We start from the raw sequence: 22,546 nt of genomic DNA on the forward strand, positions 1-22,546 counted from the left end.
GTACATACTTCTGTTTGAGATACTTTAAAAATACTGAAATGAAATATTAGATGTAGTGCACCTAAGTTCTTGGGTTTTCTCCAGATGTTACCAGATCCAGCATTTAAAAAATAAAGGGGGAAAACTTTAAAAGAACAAGTGTTACGGGTTTTTTATAATTTAGAACAAATTATAAATTAACCTGTCCATACTTTTGAGACATAATATACAAGAGCAAACAGCTGAGTGTTCTTTTATTACTCAGGTACTACAATTTTTTCCCAATAAAAATGTCTTTTTAAAATTTCTTGCTACTGTATCCCAGCTCAGATCCTGGTACAGCCTTTCAGATGAGGTATTCTACCATCTCTCCATCTGGGAGGTCCTGCCCCATGGTCTGAACAGGGGCTTTTCTTTCAAGAGTGCTGGAGTGGAAGAGTGGCCCATCTACATGATGAGGAAAAACAAGAGACAGATAATCAAAGCTGTAAGTTCAATGAGGTTAGAAAAATGACGTTAACATTTTAAAAGTCGTCTTCTATCATTGGCCAAAAGACAGCTAACAACTCTATTTCATTTTTAAAAACGCAATTCTTCATGTATGTAGCTAGAGAAATACAGATATTTCGTCAAATTCCCTTTGGGTATCTCCCACTGACACACACTGGCATATAAAACTGGAGTGACTGCATTTAAACCAATATAGTCAGTGCAGACTTTCACCACAAAACCTGTTCACCTGTCTCCCTCGGTACCCACTAAAGAGCACAGCACGGGCAAGATGCGCAGCAGACCAGCCAAATTCACTCTTCCATAAAGAACAACGTAATTGTAATGTGTCTGTAAGTAGCAGAGGCCAGGTTGTGTAATCTGCATTGATTTGGCAGAGTGGGCTGGAAAACGAGCAGCTCTCGCCAGCTCGGAGCTCTGTGGGAAGCAAATTCAGCTTCTGTGACAGTCACTGTCAACTGGATCTGCTTGTGCCAATGCTGAAGCCGGTCCTGCGACTGGGACAGCACAACAATGAGACAGCTTTATCACGATAGCTGCCTTTCGTTCTGCTCCCTTCCCCTTATCTGAGCCCACTTTGCTTTGAATACCCACTGAAATGCAATGGCCAGTTTCTACAGCTCATTTTCATGTGCTGTTTAAACCCCACATGCTACTCGTAATTTACTTCAGAGTAGACACTGACTCAGAGACTACCCTGGGATTTCCATATACCTGCTCCAATTCTTAAATCTCGCTATACCTCTCTACCCAGGGTGTCCATGCTTATGCTACCACTCTTAAGGCTTTTTTTTTCCTTCAGAGCATTTGAGACCCCTCAGAACATTGTCAAGCTTGCCTCTGAAACCCATCCTGTCCTCACAAAAACAAACCCAGTATTCCTGAATGGAAAAAGGGACGGCAGGGCCTGCCCCACAGAGCAGAACTGGTGGAGAGTCAGTGGCAGGGGATCCCTCTGGGAGGGCGGCTGAGCTTTGTTACCTGTTTTGTCTGCACTGTAGGCCAGGCTGGTAGTGGGGAGTCGTCCTGGTGTGGGAGCTGCAGTGGAGGGTGCAGCTTTGCTTTGTTCGTTCCCCCGGTCAGTCTGGGTGCTGCAGTCTCTGCTGCCTGTTTTCGAGTGGGCTGACAGCAACGGTGTGGAAGGAAGGACAGGAGAGGGCGTGGAGGGAATGGATTCGGAGCGATATTCTGTTCCCAGCAGAACACCTTTGTGGAAAAAGGGAAGGAAATTTCACAGTCTCAGAAAACTAACTGGTATCAGTTCTGCAGCCCTCTGGAACTTGCTCTAGCATCTGGAAAGTGCTCTGTGCTTCAGGAGACAGCACTAATTTACCTTTCTATAGCACCTTTCACCACTGGGTGCTGAAGTACCTGAAGACCAGCAGTATCCTCGTGTTGCTGCACGCAGATACACAAGTGGGCACTAACACCTTACTTCCCTGTCTCTAAGCAGTGGCCCATCTATGGCAGGGTAAGTCTGCACACTCTGAAATCAGCTGCAACAGATTCTTGTTTACATTTCAGGGTCTTTCAGTCTCATAAGGAGGGTCTTTGGGCCTAACTTCTCCCCAGGAAAAAAAAAAATCATTTAAGGTTTGCTTTGTTACAACTAATTTTCTCTTAACAGTGGTGTTGAGCCGCTCCCAGATAGGAGTCATGTTAGTGCAGACACAACACTAAGGACAGCAATCCTGATTAGTATCTCTGCTCCTATTCAAGGAGGCTTTACACCTTCAGACAGCCTAACAACCCAGCTGAAAGTAAGCGCTTGGGAACTCCGAAAACTAGATCTCAACTATCCCTAAAGTCAGGTACCAAACTGGGAATAAAGGCTTACATATTTTAATGACAGATCCTGGGGCATGAGAAGACACTATTTCCAAAAAGTGATTAAAACAAGCAGTTGCTCCAAATGTGTCCCATCTTGCTTGCAGTCAGCTTTACTGCACGCTAGGCCAGCTGATCTGTCTGTCCAACACACCTCCTTCCTTCTGCTGCTCCTGCCTCCCCTCTAAGCAGTGATTCCCAATCTGAATTGCCACTGTTATTGAAAAATTACCTAGGCTGCCTTTCCAGCTCTTGTCCTCCCTCTTCTCCTCCAGGATGGGAGTGCTGCTCAGTGTTGACGAGTGGGACAGCAAGCCCGAGCCAGCGTTCGATATCGACATCAGCGACTTGGCGGGTCTCATGGAGGAGAGCTGGTCTGTCTTACCAGGCTCCTTCCGGGAGCGCTGCTGCAGGACTTTGATCATGGCATCCTTCTCAATGATCTGAGCATGCAGAGTCTTAATCCTTTTTGAGAAGTACAAAGAAGAACAATATACTTGCACTCCCATCTCCTTGGACTGAGGCCTCAGTGCCCCCATGGCTGTGACTAGGACTCCCTCAGGCATTTGAGGAGGCAGAGAGAGGATGCAAGCGACCTTATTGCCCAAATACTGGCTGCTCACTGGCCCACCAGAGCAGATCATGCATAAGACTTCCTGTACACGTGCATGAGAGAATGGCACTGAGATACCCACCCACCTTTGGCTACTGGAAGCTGCTCTAAACAGCCACGGAAGGGGCTTTGAGACAAAGCTGAGAGTTAAGGGCAGGGCAAGAGACCAACAGAAAGAAGACGGTTAACACACTTTGGGGAGTCTGCACTGGACCTAACCCCAGGGAAAACAGTTCTGTGAGACTGTTAAAAGGTGGCTGGAGCCTGGGGTCTGATGAAGATGTCCTGAAGAGAGAAGAGGAGCAAGCTAGATGCAAAAAATCTAAGATGACTTTTTGGCATTAGCCTTCAGTATCAAGACAGGTTTTGGATTGCTATGTAGATATTCCTTGGCCAAATGAGCGTCTGGCATCCTACGTCGTTGCTATTGGTGAAGACACAAGAATTTCTGGTTCTGAGGCATCTACCCAGACAATTAATTTAAAATCCCTGTTCTGAAGAAGTCAGATAGGACCAAACTGCATTTTACCTCCCCTCCATGTCGAGACACCTCCTGTTGGCAAGCAGGATCTCCTCCTCCTCCTTCTGAATGCGAGCTTCCAGCGAGGTGTCATAGCTAGGGTTAGGCGAGTGGTTGATCACTGTCGTGTCCCTGAGAACAAGCAGTAGAGCAGATGAAGGACCAGCTAAGTTTGCTGCTTTCCTCCTAGCAGCACAAAATTATTGCTCAAAAGTAACAAACGAGAATATCCGCTTTTTTTGAGTTTAGGCTGGCTCAGTATCTTCCAAAAATCCAACTCCCAGTACTAATGAAAGAAGGATTACAAAAATATGCAAGTCATTGCAACAACAGACAATACACTGACTATCCTGGGCCAGTCTATAAAACTAATGGATTCATTGTACTATTGTAAAGTGATCAATAAGGCAAATCCAAGGACATGGGGAATGGGAAGGATGGTACAGAACACTGGGCACTTTCCTTCAACTGAAACAGCACAAACTTCACTTCAGATATAAAGCTTTTCCCTTCCGCTTCCAACAGTATCATACAGGGAATCTGAGTATCAAAGGGAACTAGGCATGGAAGGTTCTTAAGCAATCCCAAGCAGCCTGGTCAAAAAAACTTGGAGTGGGCTGAAAACAGTTTTAGACTGATTGCACATAGTGCCTGATGTTAACACTATGATAGCTGTTCAGTCCACTACCCAAAACATAATGAGTATGTCATTCTACTTGCTGCTGTTCAGTCAGAACAAAGTCACTGTGCTATGCTCCGTATCGCTGTATGACTCACAGCACTAAGAGCATGTTACTGACACAGCTATATGTTAACATCATTAGAAAAAAACCACACACATAAAAAAAATGGACTTACTGAGAGCTCCAATTCATTGTAATATGAAATCTGTTCTCTCAGACCCAGCAGCTCTAAGAACTGTCTGGTAAACATACCTTTAACTCTGCAAAATTTCAGATCAGGAACAGCAAAGGACCAATGTGAAGGGCATAAGGTCATTCATCAAGGAAATCTAACCTGACCCAGATTCCTGCCTGTACTGTAAAGCACCCTTCCTGCAACCTCAGCTTCCTAAGGGATGCTATTTTCCACTGTCAAAGAAAAGGGAAAAAAATCTGTGCACAGCGTTCATGAGGTTGCCGCTGAAATTAGTGGAACCCCTCACAGCCTCTGTTTTTGAAGGAGATACTACAGGTGCCAGTTGCATATAAGCTTGCAGAAGTATTGACACTAATGGAATACTCTCTTTTAGGGGAGAAGCAGCTAGAAGGAAATGGAAAAACAGAGGTTGGCTTTTCCCTGACTGGAAGGCATTCTTGCTCATTTAACAAAACCTGAACAGGCCTAACACATCCCCTCTCATTCCACGATAAACAATAGACCAGACCCCTACTTATCAGCACACGCTGAAAATATAACATGGCCTCTAAGGACAAGCAGCAGCAAGAGCCTTTAGAGAATCTCTGGGGAGGCGGAAAACAGTGCACAAGAAGCATCAATACCCTAAAATAACAGCCTGCTTCTGGAGCAAGATAAGATAAGTCTTTAAACACCAACACAGCAGATCTGCAACTTTACCCCTGTAATTCTAGCATGATCCTACGAGCTAGGAAGCCAGTTGTGATAACAGCCCTATTTGAATCTGGTTCACGAAACAATCTAAAGTAAAATCTGCCATCAAGAACCAAAAACTAGTGAGCAATGAAATTACATGTAAGCAGTATCTAACGCTGAAGAGCTGCACTCCAGTAACAGCTTTTGTTTACCAACTAGCTGAAGCTCTTGGGCCTGTTTACAGTCACTGTGTTTCTGTACAGTTGCCTTGGAATGTGAGCTTGTTACCAAATTTCAGACACTCTTCCCTTCCCTTCCAACTCCCACAAGCAGCACTTCTCCATACACAGCAGAATGTTTTGAGCAGATTTTCCTAGTAGATGTTTCTGGTTAGTACTGATGTTGAGGACAATACCACAAAGTAATTTGCAAAAACATTCTGGAGAACAAGTAAGCCATTCAGGGTGAATGATGTGAATCACCAAGCTTACCCCATCTCACATGACTTCAGTGAGGACTGATTCCTGTTTAAAAAAATAAAAAAACAAAACACTCCTCATACATCTATTTTTGAATCAACAGCTTCTAGGAATGGCTCAGAACAATTCGAGTCTGGAAAATGGCTCCTGCATGTGGGGGGAATCTTCCCCTGGAAAAAAGTTTCTAATCGTTGGCAATTGCGCAGCTCCCAGGAACAGCAGCCAAGCTCCACTGGTGTGCAGAAGTCTGAGAAGCCATTCAGACCGCAAGGAGAGGTATCATGGGAGGGTGGTATGACAACATTCCTTGGTGGGAAATATGACATTCAACTGGAAAAAGAAAACACTCCCTGTACTATGAAAAGTCTCGTTTACCTCTGAGCAGCCACAGTTGCAGCTGCATCCAAAGCAAACTGCCTCATCACACTCTCCTCCAGGTATTTCTGTTCCCACTTGGTCATGTCAGCTTCCAGAGCAAGAATCCTTTCTTCCTTCTCGCGCAGGAGTTCCATGAGCGCCGTGGCATTGTACTCTGAGACGTTGGCAGCCTGAGACGTACCCTGACGCTGATTTCCGAAAGAAAAAAAAAAAGAAGTCTGAGGATGCACCTTTAAGAGTCAGGGTTGGTTTGTTTGCTTTTTGTCTGAAGGACAGAGGCTGCTCCAGAGCAGCACTGGCTTGACACAAGTCCCCTCAGAGTGAAAAGCAGTGGCCTATGCCATGTTGGGCAGACTAGGTGATGGTAACGTTCTCCTTCAGAGCTTAATCTGAAACATCTGCAGGGCCACTTCAGCCTCACTCTGTCAAAACCAGGAAACAAGCTCATATAATGCAAGAAAGGCTCCTTCTATTTTCCAAATGTTGAAGCTCAAGTCATTAAACACCAAGAACTGCTCCCAGGAAAGACAGCTTAACTCACAGCACCCATGCTAGCATGGTGCCATTCCAGAGCTGGTCAATACTAACAAGCAAAAGTTTTTTGAAGGGCCTCTTTTCAGGCTAGTTGTTCATGAATTTTATATAAAATATCAAACTATGAACAATATTTTAAAAATAATATAAAAATAAACAGGTTACTTAAAGATAGAATACCATCTAGCTATAAGGCTATGTCTCAATCTTGTCGCTTGATGGATCTCATATTGCTCTCATGTAAATTTTCTAGTTGGAATGGAAGAATTAAATAAAGAAAAATACAACAGGCAGCAAATCCGTGATTCTAACTCCCAAAAGAAAAATTTGCTAATTTTACAAGATGGAAAAAACCACTGCCCTTCTTTTATGTGTGGCATAGGGCATAGTGTACAATCCTACAAGAAACCTAGTACGGCACAGGGAGACAGCGGGTACCTGCTGCATCCGGAGAGATTCCAGCTCTCTCTCCAGCCGGGTCCGCAGCCTGTGTTCCAGCTGTTCCCGTTTCTCACACGCTGCCTGCAGCTGAACCAAAGCCTGCTGCATCTTTTCCACCTTCTCAACATAGACCTGCTTCTTTTTGAGCTGAAACAAAGGAAAAAAATGCAACGTAAGTTAAATAATGAGAACAAGTGAGTGAACTTCTGGCTTTGTACACACTGCAGAGCACAGAAACACCAGCCAGGAAGAACATGTCCAGGTGACTGCTGTCAGCGTGCCTCAGACTCCCACTCTGGACTAAACACTCAGGATGTTACAGGCATTTCCCACCTCTGCTTTCCTGCTAGGTACAGTTGTTCTTTTTGTTCTCAATGACCCCATGGTAATGATGGGGAAACTGAGGTAATTATCTGTTGCAAATAACTGAGAGCAGCAATGGGCTAGAAAGGGCATCTGGGTTCAAAATAGAGAGTGTTTAAGTGACTTGACCTGTTACCACGGTAACTGTAGCAAAGACAGGGATTAGAGCTGGTCCACAAGTCGGGAACGCTTTTCAGTGCAATATTGAAAACTGCTGGCAGTGGGTTTATAAGATTAAGCAGAAACTGAATCAAAAACTGCAGGATCCTATTGCAGGATCCTATTGCAGTCCCATAACAATAAAATAATGAATAGGATCATAGCATACACTAGACACGACCTGTGCTCTCTCCACACTGCAGGCAGGTTTATTCTAAGTCTGGACATTCACCTCGGTCTTCTTGGCCCAGTGTGACCTGAGAGGTCCTGCTCCGTTCCTTGCCCCTGCCCTTCCATCCTCCTCCGCCGTCCATCCTGCAAACCAAGCTGCTCTCCTGCCTCACGATAAGCAATGGAAACTACCACGCTGAGACCCCCAATAACTGTCTTAGCAAGGTTAAACCCCAGATCACGCAGAAGAAAACCAAACTAAAATATGAATAAAAAAACAGAATAAAGTACAGCCAGGGCCCAGCTCGATCCTAATATACAGAATAATGCACACCTATGGACATAATCTTCTGTTAAGGAAAAGACTAACAATCACAATTAGCTGGCCTTCCGTGGCAAATCTAGGGCTCTGCTTTTGATTGTCATAAACCCTGAAATACAAAAATAGCAGGAAGAAGGCAACTCTTCCCAACAGTCAGAGCCAAAGTCTAGAGAAGCACCACAATGTAAAACACAGACTCCCTTATGCGAGTTCAAAGAGCTACTCTACAGCTTCATGGAAGAAAAGTCCACCGAGGGATATCAAAGACAAAAGACACCACTTTTGGCTCAGGAAGTCCTTCTTGGAAGCGGAAAGTATTCTGGGAAGGTATCGCCGTCTGTTGGCCCCATTCTGGTAGTGTTCCCTAGGAATCTGCTGTAGGTTTTGGCAGAGACAGGACACTAGGCTTGCTGAGCTTTGATCTGAACAACAGGAGCTGTTCTTACATCGCACCTTCCTTCCAAAAAAGTCTTATCATGTGTTTCTTCAAAATTTTCCCTTTTCACACTCCTGTTCCTTGAGGCAATCCAGAGACTGCAATGTGAATAGCAGAGCAAGAAAAACCTCCAAACACTATTAATCCCAGACATGGTACCCTTTTTCTTCTCTTCATAAAGTCAGCAGGCATCTAATCTCACAGCATGAATGCTGCTGCCCTAAAGCATTTTCCCCAAACAAGTATTTTATAATAAAAGTTACAATAAATAGAGAGTAATCCAGCCAAAGGCCTTCCCACCAGTGCATGTACAGTAGAAAGGTATTTTTGTTCTTTGATTGCTCAAGATTTCAAGCTTGTTTGGAATGGGAGGGACAAGAACATTTTAATACTTAATATTAAGTATTAACACTTAATATTCCACTGCTGCTCTGCAGAAAAATCAATAAAAATGTTATGCTTAATAGATCTTTTTATTCCAGACCATAGTGCTTAATAACACTGATTTAGGCTTTCTCGAACTCCAATAAAGTGTATACTAATGCACTAGTTTTACATTCAGATTAACAGCAGCTCATAGTAGTTATGTAACTAGCCAGAAATGATGAACTATGAGCACCAGAACGTAGAAATGGAGAGCACCTGGTATCTTGGTTTTGCTATGAGCTTACTGACCTGGACAAGAGTAAGGAACAACCTAACATACTCACTAACAGTGAAATATCATGCATCGAGCTGAATAATAACCTCTTGAAAATCAGCTCTCCTCTCCCACTCTTCTATATAAAAATTAAGGCAGGAAGGATGGACATTTGGTCTCTTATTACCTACCACAACACATTTAAATTTCTGAAAAGTTTTTTAACGTACAGGGAAAATTCTCCTTGCAAAAGGTAGCCGCCGACAACACTTTCCTAGTTTCATAATTAATAAACTTGTGTGGATTAACGTTTTGGCCTGCATTCAAAGAATACCAAGAGCCCAGCCAAAAAAGAATTAGGACACAGAAATTCCACTGAAACGTTCACTTTGAAAGTGCTCCCATCAGCCGAACCTGCAGGTGAAACGTTGCAACACAAGCTGTTGCCCAACCTACCAGCACTGCCTGCACATGCCTAACTCACGCACCAGGCCTAAAGTACAGGCACGGCTTGTTCATTGCCTTTGCATAAAGACAACTTTTTTTTTCCCTTCACAAAATACACTTCATCTTCCAGCACGAGGAAAAATTAGGAATGTTAGAAAATTTGGGGTTTGTGTGTGTATTTTTTTTTAGTGGCTTAAAACCAGAACTAATTCAGGAATCCCTCAAATCATTTTCAGTTTTTTGGAACACAGATGATCAGTAAGCTTTAAAGGCATGTATGTGCTCCAGACAACTCAGCTTTCATGATGTGCCTTTTGACACAATTATCCTTTATATACGAGATTGTTTCATTTCATGCACTCGCTGCACTCGGTCAACCCACTGCATACTCTGGCAGTGCCACTCATTTCCAGCTCTGCCATCTCCGCTACTGGGAGTATTTCTGAGGAACAATTTACCTTTCTGTGCACCAGGATTCTCCAGGAGTGGTAGTAATGAAGCCTAATTTATTTTTTTTTAATCTTTCTGACTTGATCTGTCTTCTCAACATAAAGAGGATCAGGAATAATTCTTCCAAGCACAGAGTGATTTCATTACCATAAATTGAGAGTATGATCGTGTTTTCCTAAGACAGGAATTGGAAACACGAGTTTCCTGAGTATTGCCAGGGTGCTGCAGACATAAGTGAGATGGGAGGAATTCAAAAAGGCAGCATGCTGAGGCTTGTTCTTGGTTATTTGCCATGGATTCCCCACCCTCCCTCTTCCAGCAAAGTACCAAAACTGGCTGCTCAGTGCCAAGGGCCACAGTAACATCTACCACGGGGGAGATGGCATCAAAGGACACTGGAATTCTCTCCTCTGCAACAGGCCTTGCAGTGAACACGTGCTCCAGACAAGAGTTCATTCCTGAAGCTTTATAAGGATGCAGTCACTCCCTTCGGTATATAATTTTAAATAAATTTGACAAGATAGTAATTTTCCTTTTGATGGGACTGCATTTAACTAAGCAGCAAGCTAATGCTCACATAATGTAGTGTAACTGTTTTGCCTTGAAGGGTGCTCTGAAAACACAGAGCGTTTTACTCATGATAATATCTTTATTATAACACTCTTTAAGATGGTAAGATCTCAAATAACCTCAGTGCACGTCTGGAAGCACAGCAGAGCACTCCAGCATGGCTGTATCCCTTCCCAGCATTTCCTACAGCACATGGCACAGCTTTAATCGTGTGTATATCTTCTCCAGTCAATCCCTTACTGCTTTGGAAAATGTCCTAACCAGGTGTCAGAGGTCAGGCTTTAACTCTATCAACAAGATTTTCTAATTAAACAGTTTTAAACAAGAGCAGTCACTCTCCAGTTCACATCCACTACCATGTTTATGTAAATTCTGCAACAGGACTGAGGACAAGAAAAATAAAGAAGGCAAGGACTGGCTTGGGACTCTGCACAAATCTAGTACACAGAAGTGTGAATTGATGCAGGGAACACCCCTGAAAGATTCCCTGGCCTCCCGATCAAGTATTTCTGTCTTCGTTTTATTTCCTCTACCCCTTGTCAAGATTGCTTTCGGCAGTTGAGAGCCAGCTGGGAGAAGCAGGATACGCTTGGGATTCAGAGGCTTCCTGCTCACAAGAGCCTGGCTGACCTGAAGAGCAGTCTGCTTCCAAGTTAGTCAGAAAGATTTACTGCCTGAAAATGCCTGCACACCAAAATCCCCCAACTGCAGGGCTTCCAGCAATGGAAAATGAATCAACCACTCTAAACATACAGGAATTAAATGATTAAACAAAGTCACTAAACCTAGAAAACTGGAACTAGTCCTCAGGATCTTTTTGCAGAAGAAAAGACTTCCTAAGCCATCGTAATGCCTGGCAGCAGGCAGCCTGCAGGCTTCTCTGCCACAGAGAGCATTTGCATGGTCTGAAATCAATGGCCAAGGACAAAACGTTCCTGTCAGAAACAGGGACGTTTGACTATTACTACAATTGCCCAGCAGAAACGGGATTAACATTCTAAAAGCCAAACAAATCCTGTTCCTCCATTCAATTCAGGCTTCTCAGCCAAGTCTTTGACACACCATGCAATCTCTTTCAGGGGTCCCAGGTCCTTGCAGAAGAAGGGCTCTGAAGAGGGCATGGAGGTCTCATGCACACAGCACAGGGAGCCGGGGCAGACAGGAATGAGGAATTCCTACTGTCGAGTCACCAGAAGCAAGGGAGGTAGAGGCTGTAACATCCTCCAGACTGGAGCTGCCTCTGCAGGACAAACGCAGCCCTGGACATAGCAGGTAAGGGGGAAGGAAGGATCTTCTTTTGTAAAGAGATTCATTGCTTCCAGATGCGTTACTCAGCAAAGAGCTTTTCTGGGGAAGAAGAGAGGACTTCCTGCATAGCTCGCAATGATTCAGAAACCCTCCCAGGCATTCTGACAAACCCAGCCATTACCCTCTTCATCTTGGACAGCTCCTATTTCAGCAAATTGGTAACACTCGTCAGCATCTGCTTGTCTCCCACCCACTATTTCTAATGTCTTCAAAGTCCTTTGTTTAATATATTCAGGGTGTTTTCATTACATTCTGGGTTTATCCTAAAGCTGAATCCATTCAGATGCAGCTGAAAATGTGTTTCCCCACAAGAATTTGCCTGCTATGGCAGAAATGTAGTAAAAAAAAAAAAAAGACAGCAAGCACGTTTAAACCACCTCTCCCTCTTGCAGTTGGAATATATTCTTCCAGGATGCCTTTGAACCCTCAGTTTGTTTGAATTCAGGCCCAAGAAGGCGCCACTGGCCTCAGCAAGAACTCATGCTGAAGCAATTTGGTAACACTATCCTCTTGCTAGGGAATAGTGTTTGTTGCATGGGAATGTCATAATGTCGTCTCTCCATTTGTTTGTGTTAAAATAAGTTATAACTCTCAAAGCCACCTCTGGAAAATTACTAACAGGCAAAATGTGAGAGGTACCGACACAGCAATAAAAAGCCAGTTGTGCATTGTTACACGAATGCAGGTCATTAAAGACACACACACGTACTAGCTACAGGGACGAGAGGGAGTTTTCCCTCATCTCCACCCTACCTGTCCATGAATGATAAGCCATCCAAAAAGTGTCCCCTTTAAAAGCAACTCTGTCCTCAAAGGAGTAGTTATGTAGCTCTGAGAGTCTAAGAATTGAAGTGAGACAAAGCTGTGGAGACTAGGAATATCTTTTTACAGACACAGAGGAGTGACTGGAAAAAAACAGACAAGGCTTCAAGCACACAAACTCTCCTTTGGGTCCCTTCCCTACGAGCCAGAGCTCTGTTCTGGAAGTATCTCAGGCACCGCACAGAAAGTACAATAGATGTCTTTTGGAAACGAACGTTTCTACGTTTCCCCACAGACAGAACCCTCAGTGTTATCAGACAGAGTGTGGTACTTCTCTCCACAATAGCTCAGTGGGAAATGAATGTCATATCTTAGCTCTGGTATCTGGTTTATGATGAATTCTGATGGCTGAAAGATCTTATAGCTTCTAAATAGAAGCCAATTTTAGAAAAGATACTTTATTCAAACTTCTTCCCTTCCCCAGCCCCCAATTTGCACCCAACAGAGAGGATGTCTGGCTTCTCCTTCTATTGCAAGGTGTGTGCATGAGGATGGCAGAGAGTAGGTATTTTTATCTTCTTAGTGGTAGTCACTATTTTTCAAAGCTGCCTCCCTACAGCACTCATTAAAACAGTGGCTTGTAAAGTGGTGGAGTAAAGGGAGTACAAGTTACCCTACTATAAAAAAACCCACAAAATTTTTTTAAGTTGAAGTGTGGTCTTCCATAGTATGAATTTACCAGGGTAAGCAGAAATGACCAAGTTCAATAGAAGTTCTGGAAATTCCTTTTTTTTTAAAAAAGTGTAAAAACAGTAGCAATTGTACCCTCTACATCCAGCAGTTGTGGTTAGATAAAGTATTTGGCATCCAACTCCCTCCTGCAATATTACAAGCCTGGTCAGGACCCACGATAAGCCAGCCTTTACCCAGAGTCTCAGGCTGGTCAGGATGGTCCTTTCTGTAAATGCAGCAATTCTGCCTGTGGCCCAGAGCAAAGCAAAGTTTAACCATCTGCTCTGTTTGCTAAAGGCTCTCAAGGTGCACGCTAGCAGATGTTGGTGAAAGCACGGTAACGTGACTAGTTCAAAGGCTCACACATACAGGCCATCTGTGACCATCTAGCAGCTACCCACCTGCTGCACACTGCAGCCATTCACATGTTTACATCAAAATTGAGACCATCACGGCAATCCATGCTCCAAAATGAGAATTTTTCATGCAAATATTATCGCTAATGATTTCTGACTGTGATATGTTTTTAAGCCAACATGCATTTTACCTCTAATGTATTCAATTTATCTCAAATTTATTGCATGTAATGAAAATAATCTGAAGTTTAAAAACCAGACTAATACTTCACTAGAAAGAATTTTAATAAGCTGCTGACTTATGCATAACTGTGGAACAGCTACTAAAGGGAAGAATGAAAATGGAGAAGTTAAGATAGGGGTTAATCACTGGGTATCTTTCTGCATAGTGGAGAAGTCATGAAGTTTAAATATTACATATAAAAAATGCACATACTTATCAAGTCTGTCTGTAGACATATTTAAGTTTGTTTTAACCTATGATCACTCACCCTTTTTAGCACTTTGCAGAAATAAACTCCATGCTATCTAAAACTTTAATGGCAGCTTGTTCTAAATTTGAAGAGACATTTCACCCCTGCTAACAGAGCAGGGAAAGTATTCGGTGAATGTCTACTTTTGCTTCCAACTGCTTCACCCTGTACTTGGGTATCTCCAAGATCATTCCTTTCTCCAGCACATTTAGCATCCCTTTATCTCTTCCTTCCCTCTAACTTGGATGCTAAAATGCAATATTTATAAAAGCTCTCAAAGTTCCACAGGAGTAGACAAGTATCTACATTTTACAGATGGGTCATTTTGCCCAAACTGGCAATTCAGGGAAAGGATTTTTACAAGAATATGGAAATTCCAATTCCAATGCAACATTTAAATTCAGCTATAGTGATATATGGCCTATAGCTCTCACTAGAATGGAAATATTCTTTTTATAAAGGACCTGGTGAATATAAGGCAAGGTAACTCTGCTTAATAGGAAGTCAAAACGGAAAGGGGGAGAAAAAAAAAGCTGAAAACTTACATTACAGGATGCAGCACACCCCCTCAGGCCCTGAGCCAGAGTGGCTGCCAAACCTTTGCCTAAGAAACTCCACCCTCTTCTGCAGGACTAGTTTGGAAATTCCTGACAACTACAGGGACTAGTAACTCAGATTAAGCTGGCAGGAATAAAAGAAATAATTGACAAATGGTTCATATATCCCGGTCACTGCACGTCACTAACTCAGGCTGACATTTACAGTTCCTTCTAAATGGTGCCCTGAGCACTGAACAGCTTGCTTGGCTGTCGTTCGGAAAGTTACCAAACAGCTTGGGGATTTGAGAAGTTCCCACAATTTAACACTAATGAGGCAACAAATGCTTTATAATCCTAAGTATTTCACTGAAAAGTTATTTGGGAAACCTGCAAAAGTGACTCTTTACCTCTTCTGTTTCCCCTTATTGCCCTTCACCTCTAGGAAAAAGCAGAGTTAACTCCTGCTCCCTCACTGAGACGCTTCCATATTTATCTACAACAGGAAGGGTGGCACTTCCTGCGCACCCTGGGATTCGAGTAAAGGTTGGATGCAAATGACCACAAGCCCTCGTGCAATCAAGACCAGGGCATTTCACTCTATGTCAGCATATATGTGTTTTTAAGCTATCTTGCAATCTAGCCCAGAGTTACTTACCTATTTTACTATTCTACCTAGGCAGAAATACTTTGCAACAGCACTGAACCCAATTCTTCTAGTAAAAGGAGAGAGGTCTTTTGAAAGGAAAACGTACAATTATTATTACCTCTAAGGGCTTCAACTTTACTGTGAGGGAGCCAATATTAGTGCCTGCACAGAGGCTGAACCTAGCCAAGTGCTGTGTGCGCTGGCTGATCACAGCACCGCTATACACGTTGACTCCAAGCATGTGAAGAGTTCCAGGGAAGGCACAAAGATGTCCTGTGTACTTAAAGTTAGTCACACATCAGACTTTCAGTGTAATAAGGTGCTGAAATCCAAATGAAAGCCAAAGAGCTCCAATACATTGCAGGATCAAATGACAGAATAGTTTTAGAGCCAAAGAGAATCATGTCATGTTTAAACTACCCTATAACCTAATGTTCCCTGTGCCCCTGAGCAACAATCGGAAACACACACATAGGGCAGGCCAAGAAGACAGTCTCTGGGTTAGCATGAACTGTGGCCCAACCTCTGCCAACCATGTTGTGAGCATCACAGCAAGGGATGCTTCAAAGTGGCCTTGCCAGTGTTTGCAGTGAAGGTGAGGACAGTCTGGGAGGAAGCAAAGAGTGCTTGTTTGGGGTGAGGAGGAAGAGGTCGTTGGAAATTGAGAAGGACAAAGGTAGAAGAAATCCTCTCAGCAACAAGAGGAGAAAAGAAACGGGGTTGGGTAAACCATGAGGGGCCTGGAAAGTAAAGAGGAACTGCCTGAATTTGATGTGGTGGAGAAAGGAAAGGAAGGTGGAGCACTGGGGAGCAACGCTAATAAGGTATGACGGCAGGTAACCCTGCGACAACATCCTGAATGAGCAGAGCAGATCCAGGAGGGGACAGATTGAGGGAGGGCTTCCATGAAGCTGAAGAGATTAAAAGAAAGGTACTGCAAGGGGCAAAAATTAAGGACACCAGGGAAAGAAACAAAGGAAGGTTCAGGGAAAGGGCTACTGAGGCAAATACAGAGCTTAGAGAAGAGCAGGCTAAAATTAAGAAGGTGGCTACATCTGTACCTGGCAGAGGAGGAAGGCAGGCAAGATAAGGTAGGAGGATGTTCACTTTGTATTTGATCATTCCTCCTCTCTTGGCACAATGGGATCCTGAAAAGAGACAGGAGTAGGAGGAGACAAGAGGAGGGTTTGAGGAATGTCTCTGAAGACAGCAAGATGCAAGTGGATACAGTCGTTGTGCTCAACTGAGGGCGATGGCGAGTGCTAGTAGGTAGGAAAATGGCAGAACTGAAGGAGGAGAGAGCAAGTCTGCTGTGGAGGAAGTGTGCTTGGTCATGAGATTTCCTCCAGAGGCTCTCTACGGAGGAAGAGTAGGAGTAAAGGAAGCAGAGTGGGAAATGGAGCCTTTGAGAGGAAAGGAGTAGGCGGGAGGAAAGAGGACGGACACTATGACGCAGAAGGGCAGCAAGGTGAGAGCCATGTGTGAGTGGCAGGGACAAGGCTACGAAAGAAACTGCTGTGAAAGCCGCACAGCTAAGCAGCTCAAATGCATTATACCCTCTTGGGAAGAAAGGGAGAGAAAGCAACTAAGGTCATACCCAGCTTGTTATGAATGCTGGGCACATACGGTGATCTGCACTGTGCACCACGATAACCTGGTGTGGTTGGAATACCTGGCAAGGGGACAAGCCGCATTCATTTGATATTAGTTAAAAGTCCATCCAGATCTGAATTTCTGCCAAGTTCAGGAGGTTGCCAGGGCTGGGACTTCAGTTCCAGCCCACTTTTATCAGTTGAAACAAAAAGAAAACGAAACACGGCTGCTTAGACGAAAGTACTTCCAAGGAAATAGGGACTCATGGCTTATCTGTGCACAGCTCGGTGGTGCAGCTAACCCACACAAAGCTAAGCCGACAAAACAGCTATGAAGCAAGCAGATCTCCCTATAACATGCACAAGACAAACTCATTCCCACAGTCACTTTTACTGGAACTCCAGCCACCCTAATTTCTCTCTCCCAGCATTCTTACCTCCTCCTCCAGTTTCACCACCTTGGCCTGAGCATTGTTCAAGGCCTGGTCTCGGATCTCGATGTGTCTTCGTTGGTCCTCGTTGGTGGAACGTGCAGCAGCCAGTTCTATTTCCAGTTTCTCTTTTTCCCGCTGTGTTTCCTTGTCTATCAAAACAAAGCAAGAGTTACCAACGGACAGCACTCGCCTCTACCCAGCTTTCAGGAGTCTTTCACTCCAGAAGGAAAGATTGTACTGGAACTTCTCACAAGAGAGACAATGCAAATCTGGTGCTAAGGGGGAAAAAAATGTATATGGCTTTCAAGGAAGAGAATGACTTGTAACCCTGAAAAACAGGCATGGTACCTTCAAGTAACAATGTGCCACAATGCTAGTGAGAAGGAATAGAAGGTGCATCACTCAGTACAGTTAGGTAATTTGCTCTGATTATGCACACGGTTAGTGAAACTTGGCACCTCTTTAACTCTGAGCTTTCAGCAGTGGAAAACAAACTGGGTAATTTTAATATCCCAGGCTGGGGAGAGGAGATGGCAGACTTCTGTGCCTGAAAACTGGTGCTCCTTTTCTTCACACTGACCCCACAAACAGCAAGGCTGTCCTCCTTCTCAAAGTAACACCCAGTTGTCCCACTTTGCTGGCAGTACCATCAGAGGAGTCAGAAAACAAGTGAGCAACGAGAAGTCCTCAGTCTTCCTCTACTGCCCTTAAAAACGACCCCCTGGGCCAGAACTGAGGCACATATATCTGTTCTGTCACTGCTCAAAGCAGACCTGCAGTTCAAGAAAGCTTTTTGCCCAGCACTGAGAGTTCATGTCTGATGCTTTAAAGCCACCTCAACCACAGCAGCCAGTCCTCCAGAAAGAGCTGGACCTAGTGGGAACAGCTACACTGTGTGTTTCAGGAACAGGGCAACTGCCTTCATAAAAAAAAAAAAATAGGATAAAATAACTGGGGACTGGAGAAATTATCACACAGGGGTGTAAAGCAAAGCCACAACACAGAGCTGACGTCCTCTGTATATGTTGCCAGTGCCAGCTCAAGCCAACCAGCTACAACGATAACATTAACACACTTGCTGGATACATAACCACAGAATACTCCCTCGAGTGATCTACACCCAGCACTGATGACACCAGAGAAACTGCATTCCAGAAACCAATATCCCATGACAAAGGAATGAGGACAAGGAGTGGAAGGCTTGAAAAACAGGAACTAGATCCTGGGTGTTAGGACAGACTGCATACGGAGTACACAGGCCCGTTTGTGCAAGCATGTGCATAACTATATTTACAGGACCACAATTATTCCCTTTCTTCTGCCAGCAGAGAGCCAGGAGCAAAGCTTTAGCAACACGGAGTAGCTAAAGATTCCCTTCTGCTAGGGAATCAACGCAGCCCACACACAGGTTGCAAAACAAACCTGTTATCCAACAGCACCCAGAAGTCTGCAGAGCAAACCCTGACTGCAACCCAGAGCCAGCCTGTGACATAAGATACAAGGACAAAGGCTAATGTCACCACCTGCCTATTCTTTTCCCCATCTCTCTCATCCCAGTATTTCTCCTCCACCCAGGAAATGAGCTGCTGACAGTGGCAGCATGCTAAAATGCATTGCAGAAAATGGGCAGAGACAAGACAGGGTGGCACTACACCAGCAGGTATCATAAGCACCAGCAGCCTGTTAATCTGTAAGTGCTTGCAGTAAGGCTCTTGGAGGTTTTGTTCTGGACTCTTCCCCAAATGAGCACTGCTTCACTTCACCAGTGCCTACAGCACCCCTAGAAATGCTGGGAGAGCAAAATGTAGACTATCGTTTCTATGTTCACCCAACAGGAGAAACTGAATGGGAGGCCTCACAGCTTTGACCTTCCCACCTCTCTGGGTGAGCCTATGAACCTCAAAGTCCACCCAACCAGTCTGAATGCGAGACTAAATTCACAGACTTTCCACTACCACCAGGAGTTTTGAATTCACACCCTGACAGCCACCTGCTTGCAAGGTAAGCCACAAGGAATAAGCTAAAGACAACACAAGAGAGGGATATTAGCATTTGTCAGAGCAGAAGCAGTGTGTGATAGACCACAGAAAATCTCTATTTTGCAATTTTATTGCGTTACCTTTTTATATAACAATTGAAGAAAAGTGAGCATTGTCAGAAGGGTGGAGTACACTATGGGATGAGAGAAAAGTTGGCTCGCCGCCGCCAGCCTCAAGACATTTCAGTACAAAGGAAAAGCAGCATTTCACATCTGTCATTTTGGTTTGCCTTGTGATAAATCCACTGCCGTGGACAGAATTCATGACCCTCACCCAGCTCAGCACACTGCAGGCAGTGTTCAGCCCCTTTATTTTTGCTGAACTGGATTGGGCAGTGGCAAATTAAAGAGGAAAGAGATAGGAGACCTACCAGATTCCAGTCCTACTGGCCTTAACTCATGCCAGGACTCTCATCAGCCTGGAAAGGTTTAGTTCCAAAGCTTTCAGGGGACAAAAAAGGTGGACAAAATATCCTGTACGTTACAGGGTAAACACTAATTTCACAGTCTACCTGCAAACTACATTTGCTCCAAAATGTCTAAGAAGTGTCACCAGATGGACTTTACATACTGACAGAAAAGGCATTCTTGAATCCCTCCTCCTTTCTCCACTGCCAGTTTTGGACTGTCACTGCCCTGATTTCTGTCCTGGCAGAAAAGCGACAGATCTGAGCTACAATAACCTGCTGCATTGTTACCCTTCCCAGGGTGACCGGCGCATTTCTACTGACCCATAACGATTGCATAACTCACTTTGTGCAAAGAGCTGAGAGATGGTTTTCCGATTGTCTTCAGACCCCTCGAATTCCTTCTCTGCAAGCTGCTTGTTGGCTGTCTCCATACGTTCTGCAAAATTTTTCAACAAAAGGAACACTAAATAATTAAAAACTTTCAAGCATTAAGTCACGTCTGCTTAGGACATTTCTAAGGCAAGCTAGGGAAATGGATCTCCTAATTCTACACAGCCAAAAGTAAAAAGCCTATCAGAAGCTGGTACTCACTTTTGAAATGTTCCTAATTATGTCCTTGAGAAAATACTCTCAATGAGACAAAACAGGTTAAATAAAGTTCCAAAGAAATTACTTTAAACAACTATAACCCATAAGAAGCTTATTTTTTCCATTTTTACAAATGTTAAGATATCTTATTTTTTCCACCCAAATAAATCTCACTATGCCAATTAAAAGACTCCCTTATAATTCTCCACTAAATCTTAATAGTTAGAAGATTAAATCACTGCTGTCCAATTACGTGACTTTAGGGAAAGGTGTAAGACCCTAAGGACAGCTTAACAGTTCTGCTGCTGCAGGCTGTCAGAAATTCTATCAATCGATGAAAAAAAGAATGAAATGTTTATGCTGTGTTTTATTATGAATAAGATTATTTAACGCAGGCCTTTGTGTACTGTCCTTCTCGATAGCACTGGGCACTGTATGGCCTTACTTCTCAGATGCAAAACAATTTCTGGGAGCACAGTAAGAGACATGGGGCAGTGAGAGTAGACGACAGGTAGGACAATCAGAAGGCTTTCACAGAAAAAATTAAACTTACAGATTAAAAGACTGATTGTGCACCTTTAAACATCTCAAATTGCAGATGTTTTTCGCCTTTCAAACTAGTGCTTAAACTTTGACCCACGTTAAGGTCAAATACTATCAACATCCCTCTCCACTGCCAGCCGTCATACTGCCTCAGCCTCTTAGCAAGAACCAGACGCTAATAACATCTCACTCTGGAAAAGGAAGGGAGATCCAAAAAACCAGATGCCTACATTGATAAGGAATGACAAGACCTTCAGGAAGAACAGGCAGTCTGCAGTTTGTATGTCAGTGCAAAAGGGTCACTGGACAGGAAATAAAGTGAACGTGCCTGGTGTGGGATTAGGCAGTCAGCAAAGCGTCTTTCCATTCGTATAAACTGAACAAATTGTACAAATTGTGTCTACGATATAAGACCAGAGAGAATTCCAGGCTTGCATCTGGTTTATGGTATTTGGTTTATCACATGTTTCTTCTCAATGAGAAACAGGCTGGAAATGAGAGACCACAGCACTCTCCTAAACCTGTCTTTTCCGCACTCCCAGCAAGTGCTTAAGATCTCAGACTGCTGAACATACCTGAGTATCCTGTCATATTCTGGTTGTGTGAACAGACACAGGGAATTCTGCAGCAAAACACTGCCCTGCCAAGTAAGTAAAACTATTTAAAAAAAAAAAAATGAAGAACAGAAGTTTTACTTCATTCACCTCTTAGATCCCTGTTGAAATCATGAAGCCTACGAATTTCTCCTTCCAGCTTGTTTCTCATGGCCTTTTCCAGGGCATCCCGCTTAGAGGACGATTTCTCCAGGTTTTTGTACGCCTCTGAAACTTGCTGAATTTCTGTTTCCAGCTGCAGTGGAAGTGAAAACAAGCACTTACTATTTTATCACTAATAATTCTTTTCATTCAGTCTCAGAGAGGAAACTACTTTCTCTCAAGTTTTTTTTATTGAAAGAAACCTACACTCATACATTAAGCAAAACGTGAGTCTCAGGTTTGCGGTAGATCCTTCTGTATAAAGAATACCAATGGCTGAAACAAAGACCTGGACTCTCCAGATCTTCCAGTCTCTAGCTCTGTTTCCTCAATATGATCAGAGCATAAATATAGCAAACTGAAGAAGTGCAAACGTAGTATATTTTTTTCAAAGACTGAGGCAGTTTGGCACTACTGTTAGTTTGGGCAAAAAGCATTTATATAAAGAGCTAACACGATATCAAGTTGAGTAAGTAAAATAAAACAAGAAAGGCAGACAAAACTATGCTAAAAAAATTGCTAGCGGCAGATGCGGCATTGCTGATGAACTCTGCGGATCTGTAATTGTTATGGTCCAAAATGCATAATAATAAAATCTCCTGATGTTCTATGTTTACACTTCAACAACTTAGTTGTGCTTTTAAATATTCAATTTACTAAACGAGGGAAGGGAAACATTTGCAGTAAAATATGTTTTATCCTTCCTTCTAGCCTGCAGTGTAAAGCTTGTCTGATCACCCAGAGCAAAAGGAGATTCACTTCTAACTCTCCTTCCCAGGCATGGTTTGGTATGGCTATGGAAGTATGGATCCACATACTAGCAAACCCCATCAGCACTGTCTACAGCAAGTGATCAACAGGGGGGTGGAGGGAAGGGCATTTTTATCCTTCTTTCATTATCAGGAAGCTGTCAAATATTTCTCTAAAGCATTTCCTGGCCAGGAACCTTCCAAAAAAAATACAACAAAATGAACATA

At 43.5% G+C, this 22,546-nt stretch overlaps 1 protein-coding gene across 2 annotated transcripts in view; it reads right to left on the reverse strand.

The window, feature by feature from the left end:
• Nucleotides 1-201: 201 nt before the first annotated feature.
• The window catches only part of AMOT (angiomotin), a 58,349-nt gene continuing 36,004 nt past the window's right edge, over nucleotides 202-22,546 (reverse strand). For both annotated transcript variants that reach the window (XM_068409011.1, XM_068409012.1), the window contains exons 5-13: nucleotides 21,519-21,663; nucleotides 20,027-20,119; nucleotides 17,239-17,384; nucleotides 6,833-6,982; nucleotides 5,858-6,048; nucleotides 3,459-3,581; nucleotides 2,549-2,781; nucleotides 1,471-1,695; nucleotides 202-426 (exon numbers count right to left, since the gene is read on the reverse strand). In XM_068409011.1, coding sequence (XP_068265112.1) covers nucleotides 326-426; nucleotides 1,471-1,695; nucleotides 2,549-2,781; nucleotides 3,459-3,581; nucleotides 5,858-6,048; nucleotides 6,833-6,982; nucleotides 17,239-17,384; nucleotides 20,027-20,119; nucleotides 21,519-21,663 — 1,407 coding nt within the window. In that variant the 3' untranslated portion in view covers nucleotides 202-325. The remainder of the gene's footprint in view (nucleotides 427-1,470; nucleotides 1,696-2,548; nucleotides 2,782-3,458; nucleotides 3,582-5,857; nucleotides 6,049-6,832; nucleotides 6,983-17,238; nucleotides 17,385-20,026; nucleotides 20,120-21,518; nucleotides 21,664-22,546) is intronic.

This window comes from Nyctibius grandis, chromosome 10 (assembly GCF_013368605.1).
Source record: "Nyctibius grandis isolate bNycGra1 chromosome 10, bNycGra1.pri, whole genome shotgun sequence".
NCBI lineage: Eukaryota > Metazoa > Chordata > Aves > Nyctibiiformes > Nyctibiidae > Nyctibius > Nyctibius grandis.